This window comes from Calypte anna, chromosome 8 (genome assembly GCF_003957555.1).
Source record: "Calypte anna isolate BGI_N300 chromosome 8, bCalAnn1_v1.p, whole genome shotgun sequence".
Lineage (NCBI taxonomy): Eukaryota > Metazoa > Chordata > Aves > Apodiformes > Trochilidae > Calypte > Calypte anna.
In genome coordinates, this window is record NC_044254.1 from 3,838,894 (window position 1) to 3,844,893 (window position 6,000).

General features: G+C 45.1%; 1 protein-coding gene across 6 annotated transcripts in view; it reads right to left on the reverse strand.

Moving 5' to 3' along the window:
- The window catches only part of SOAT1 (sterol O-acyltransferase 1), a 28,117-nt gene extending 22,629 nt beyond the window's left edge, over positions 1-5,488 (reverse strand). For 2 of the 6 annotated variants that reach the window (XM_030455165.1, XM_008494815.2), the window contains exons 1-2: positions 5,377-5,488; positions 2,163-2,292 (exon numbers count right to left, since the gene is read on the reverse strand). In XM_030455165.1, coding sequence (XP_030311025.1) covers positions 2,163-2,286 — 124 coding nt within the window. In that variant the 5' untranslated portion in view covers positions 2,287-2,292; positions 5,377-5,488. Of the gene's footprint in view, positions 1-2,162; positions 2,293-5,155; positions 5,278-5,376 lie in introns of those variants that run through there. The other 4 variants (XM_030455166.1, XM_030455163.1, XM_030455168.1 and 1 more) reach the window with 3 other exon arrangements.
- Positions 5,489-6,000: the final 512 nt, after the last annotated feature.

The window sequence follows — 6,000 nt, forward strand, 5'->3', positions numbered from 1 at the left end:
AGATCAGCCAACACATTTGAGTTTTAATAATAATTAAAAAAAAGGATTAATGGCCTAGAAGTTTCTACAGGAAGTTCACACACTTCTGGAAATAAGTCAATTGGTTCTTGACACAGTAACTTAAGTTAAAAAACAGTTTGCATTCACTAATCAGGGAGGATAGAAGGTGAGAAATTACATTTTAGCAACTGAGTTTTTCTACAGTAATAATGGCCATAAAAACACTACATATTAACTTGCAAACAAGATACTGCCTTGGTAGAATCCCTTGACTGCAATAAACACACATCTTGTCTAAAATCCAACACAACATTGAGTGTTAGATGTTGAACTACAACCAGGATGTTACCAGACAGAGCAGCCTCATGCTGCCTTTGAAGTACAACAGGACCAGTGCCTCAGAAACAGCTACTCAGAAGTGAAAGGTGAGGACCAAAGAAAGAAAAAAAAGAAGTCTGTGGCTAATTCTTTTGCAAAATTCTTCCATGGCAGCTGTACTTTCACAGAAAGCCCTGTCTACTTACACAAGCATACTGGACTACCTGAAGAGACCACTACCTGGACCATGAGAACATCTCAACTTTATAAAGCTCCCACCTCTTAAATAACCAGGATTGTTCCCTCCTGTCCTTCACTGCAGGTTACACTGTATTAAAACACCCTGACTTCTTGTAAGCCAACCCACTAGGCACACATACACACATGAAAGCTGGGTACACTTTCAAGAGATCTACCCCAGCATGTTTACTTACTACACAGCCCCAGGATCTCACCTGCAGCAATGTTATGCTGCATGTCAGAGGTATTAAAATGAAAGGCTTTTAAAGATAGGCACACCCACCTACTAAGTGCTAATTATCACAACTATAATTACTCTTTACCCACCTGCTTGCAGTAACTCAAATTCATGCATAACAATTAAAAGTATTTTCATAGATAAAAGGTAGAAATCTGCTTCAAAACTGATCATAACTGTTAATAATCATCAACTCCATTGCAATCTTCTAAAAACAGCTTTAATAGAGCAGTCCCATGTGATTCAATTAAAACAACAGTACTATCAGCTGCTTAACATTCCAGTTCTCCAAGTAGCCTGTGGGATGACTTTCCAGAAGATTTTTTGCAATAAATTTGACTTGTCAAAGCTTAAACTTAAATTTTCTCCAACTCCTGTTGCCATAGAAAGAAGTACTAGGAAACAGTGATAATATTCAGAAGTATAATTCAATAAATATCTCCTGGAGTCACTGGCATCAGGGCTTTGGAACCAATAATTATGTGGCACACTGCAATAAACTACTTGAGCTTTTAGTTTACTCTATCTCCCAGAGAGAAAGGAAACAAGCTGCAATTTCTTCACTAGCCTTCTGTCACCAGGCTGGAATGCAGTACAGAAGAATCCAGGAACTAGAGACAGTCACCGTGTCCAGAGATTCCACAGGCAAAACCCCTGAGGCTGCCACAAAACTGTCCCTGCAACAGTACCCATGCAGCAGGGACCCTTCCACAAAGCCAACTATAACCACATAACTTTTAAAGTGACCACAATACAAATGAATACAAACCCAACTGTTTATTGTTCTCCTTTATGGTAGCCAGGGTTGAGACTGGATAGAAGGCAACTGCTCTGACATGAACAGAGCCTCAGAGGAGCTAAGGATAATTTTTTGTGGCATCCTACCTCCATCTGACTGTCAGGATGGGTACACTAGCTCAGCCTGGTATGTCAAAGACCATTTTCTTCAGTCTTGAGGTAGCCACATATTTAAAGCTTGTAAAGGAAGCAAGATGAAGTCCCCAGAAAAAGCATTTAGCAGAATTACTGAGAATTGTTGTCAAGATGCATTTGCAACATTTACAGCATTAATGCCTCTCCTCCTCATCACACACATTTCTTCTGTGACTATTAGTAACTTTCTTTACTCTAGATGCCTGTAAGCACTGCAGTACAGAGGTCCCAAGGTAAAGTTCTGCAGGACAACCTAAACCTGCTGAATAAGTGCAGCTGGTACACAGGGAACTCCACTTTGTCATCCTTCCTACAAGCAGGAAAATAAAACTTAAATGAAATAGCAAAGAGGCAAGAGCCATGAGCTAGAAAGGACACCTTAGAGGATACCACATGGAAGAGATGCAATTAGTCCCAAGCAAAAGAATCTCACCATTGCTTGAGTTTTGAAATGACCTCTCACTCTCGGGTCTCCTCTGTGTTCGTTCATTATCAGGGGTCTTGCAGGTTGTAGTGGAGCCAGATGGACGTTTTCTTACACAGTCTTCACCTGCCATTGTTGCCTAGCAAGACCAGAAAAGAATAGCAAAAATGTAATGACAATTTACTCTTTACATTATTCAAGAATAAATCAACATAGCTTTCTTTGCATGCAAGTTACACTATCTTCCTTCCATGAAGAATTCAGAGCAAGGGTAGGGGAAATGAAGCACATGCTTTTACTAATCACTTACTGTGGATCACACTTCCTCTCCTCTACTACGAGAAGCAAAGGAACAAAGTAACCAAGCAAGTTCCCCCACCCCTGCCAAAATAGCTCCCCACAACTCCCTTACAGACCTTCTAAGTATTTAAAATTACTTAAACCTTTGGTAAAATCTTCCAAAGTCCAGAGAGCCCTTGCAAATGCTTTCTGATAGTCAGCCTGAGAGCAAAATGTGTGTTTGGATAGATCTGGAAGGCTTGCTCTGTAGAATCATTTGCATTATGTTGCCAAGCCCCTTCCTGTCAAGTTTTCAGTTCTTACTGAAAGAGCAGCTTCCTCAATAGATCCTTGTACTCTGCTTGGCCAGACAATGGCTGTGCCACAAGCTGTGTAAAGCAGGAAGAGAAAATCAGGTTTGAACTGTGCCAGATTAAACTACTAAAGTCACTGAGGAGGACAGAGCTGCTAGCAGGGAATACCTGAAGCACCACAGCCAGGCTGAAACAAAAAAATTCTCGTTTGAAGAAAATGGGAAGAGGAGATTCCATTTGATCACATTCTCTGTGAAATTCAGCTCAAGAAGCTCTCAAGGACAATTCTCAGGAGGTAACCAATTAACACCGCTCCTTTTTTAGATTTTTTTCACCTTGGCACAAACCCTTAAACAGATGTGTCTTGTCACTAGTGAACAGAATACATGCACCAGCACAGATGAGCTGTTAGAGACAGGTAAGGAAGATTCATGTACTTGTAGAAAAGCCAAGAAGGCAGGACATAATTATTTAAGGATGGATTTCCTCAGAATAATGAGGTTGACACTTCAAAAGATAGAAAAGACTTTTCAGGTTTGTCCCTCTAGCAGAGCAGTTTGCTATTCTCCTTTCAGGCAGCACAGCATACAGGGATAAAAAGCCCTTTTGCAACACCAACCAATAAATCACTAACTCCAGTGCTGCTAGTCCACACTCACCAACAACATTCCTTGTAACACTACCTCTCTTGGCTCGGAGATCAGAGCCAGGTCTATGACCTATAAAACACCGACCATATAAACTGCAAACTTCACAGGTGGATTTGTACAACACCTGATAGCTCATACTATTACAATTTCCATGATGCAAAAAGCATTTACGTGAACAACAGAAAGAACCCGGCCAGAATTATGGTAAATCTTCCCACATATATCAGTCACTATCAGGAAGACATTGCTCTTTCCTCTTCCCAGCCTTCCCACAAGGTTCCAGGTACAGATATAACCACATCATGTTAGAGCAAAGGATCATCTGGCCCCCCTGGGGCTTGCAACTACATGGAGCTCCTGGACAGGCAAATACTTCCATCCTTCTCCTTTTACACAAGAGAGAGGCCCAAAACCCTATCAAAGAATAAGAATAAATTATTCTGATCACACGATGGGATCTACGGAACAGTACAGGGGGAAACAGAGCACTAGGAAGTCTCTCCACTGCCTCTTGATCCAAGTTAAGGTGTTCTTGAAAGCCACAACTGCCCTTAAAGATAGAGGTTTTCCATCTCTCACAGAGGAGTTTAATACTTTTCCCAGTACACATTTCATGTTTTTCAACAAGTAAAAGGCACTCCTTCCTCTCCAGTGCACAGTGGTTACAGTATCTCATGGAAAGAAAGGCTAACAGAAGTTAAAAATAAAGTTTCAGGATGGGGAAAGGAAAAACCATGTACTAGAGAAGAAGTTAAAGCAATTAATCTAAAGAGTTATTAAACTCATATAAGCTAAGTGTTCACAACAAAGCCTTTTTCACACTGAAACAAGAACTGTGCTAGGTGAAATCTATGAAAACACATTTTCCTAGTCTAGTCTCCATAGTCTTCATATGAAGAAATGTATAACATTACAACACCCAAACAACTATCAGCATGTCAGTGCTTAAAGAGGGGATCAGACCTTCCCTCTAATCTCTGCTAGAACAGAAGCAATCACGACATAACACTACTTTTAACTCAAAACGTTCACCATTGCCTTCACAAAGGGATATCTTTCCTCTTTATGAGTCAAAAGCCACTCAGCTCAGCCCACTCCAAGCACTTGCAGGACATCCAGAACTACAAATGTGTTGCAGTATCACAGTTGTAAGCAGACAAAATCTCCCCCATTTAATAGGCACGACTGCGTTGTGGTACAGGTGGAAGCAGATGAATTTCTCCATCTTCCCTTTCGAAACAAGAGTAATTACAAACAGGCCTCGGGTGAAAAGCAACATCTTGTACATCTTTGCATTTCAAAAGCCTGGGTGGCACAGAGAGGGCATGTATTCTACCCCCAGTACCGCTGATGCTTAAATAATAACCTCATAACCAAACATCTCTCAGATCTACAAGGCTTTCCCCTCGGGCATCACATGAACCAGCAGACCCGGGGTGATACCCAGGTATCAGCAGAGCTCTTCGCGAACTGGACTGGGACCAGAAACAAAGTTAAGGTCATTCCACGCGCAAAACACTGATTAGGAAAAGGAAAAACAAATAAAATAAACAAACAAACAAAAAAAAAAAAACCACAATGGAAGCTGCCCAAAGCGCTGCCGGGGCTCCGAGCACATGAAGTCAGCAGCTCCTTTCTCCGCTAACTCCCTGGAACACGCACGGAAGTGCTACCGGTGGTGCCCGCTGCTCACCCACCCCCCCTCAGTCCCTCCCAAGCCCCCGCCATGAGGGATCCCGGAGGTCGGCGAGGCGCAGACCCCTTCTCCCGAGCCGCACGGCGCTTGACCGGAGAGCCGCGGGCACAGCTTCACCCCTTAAGCAGCAACTCCCCGGGGTGACGCCGGTGCCCTGGAGACAACCCGGGGCCTAAAGTCGCCGGCGGCGAGGGAAATGAGACAGGGAGAGAGAGAGAGGCAGAGCCCGCCCCGGAGGAGCTGCCGAAGGGCGCGTCCGCCCTCACCCGCGGGACCCACGTTACCCCAGGAGCGAAGCCGCCGCTGTCTCCGCCGCTTCCCGCCTCCAGCGCGCCCAGGCCTCTTCCCGGGTCTGTCGGACGTCACCGCGCGGAGGAAGCGAGGGGGGGGCGGAGGGAGGAGCAGCGGCGGCGTCCATTGGCGAGGAGGAGGGGACAGAGGGAGAGGGGGGTGGCACATGAGGTACATGTGGGGATGTGGGGGGGTCTTCTCCCATCCCGCCCCCTTCATCTTCCACGTCGTTTCCCGTCTTTTTCCACACCGCGCCCGGTTTGTTTCTCAGGTGTCGTGGCGGGACGGGGCCGCTCGCCGGTGTTCTTCGTGAGAAGAGTAACGCGGACAGAGGAGCGTCCCGGTGAGGGTACGGCCGTGACCGATGACTACTTTGGGGGGTTCGGCTACACCCAGAGTACACACACACACAGAGCACAAAATACCCCACACGCCCCCTCCACAAAACAGCACCCAACACCCCCCCCACACCCCACGCCCCCCTCACATACCCCCCAACATATACACACCACACAACACCACCACACACACCCCCCTACCACACACACCACACCATTCTTCACCCCACACCCTCTCATCTCCAGAAAAACTTATTTCAAGGCACTGTGAGGACACAG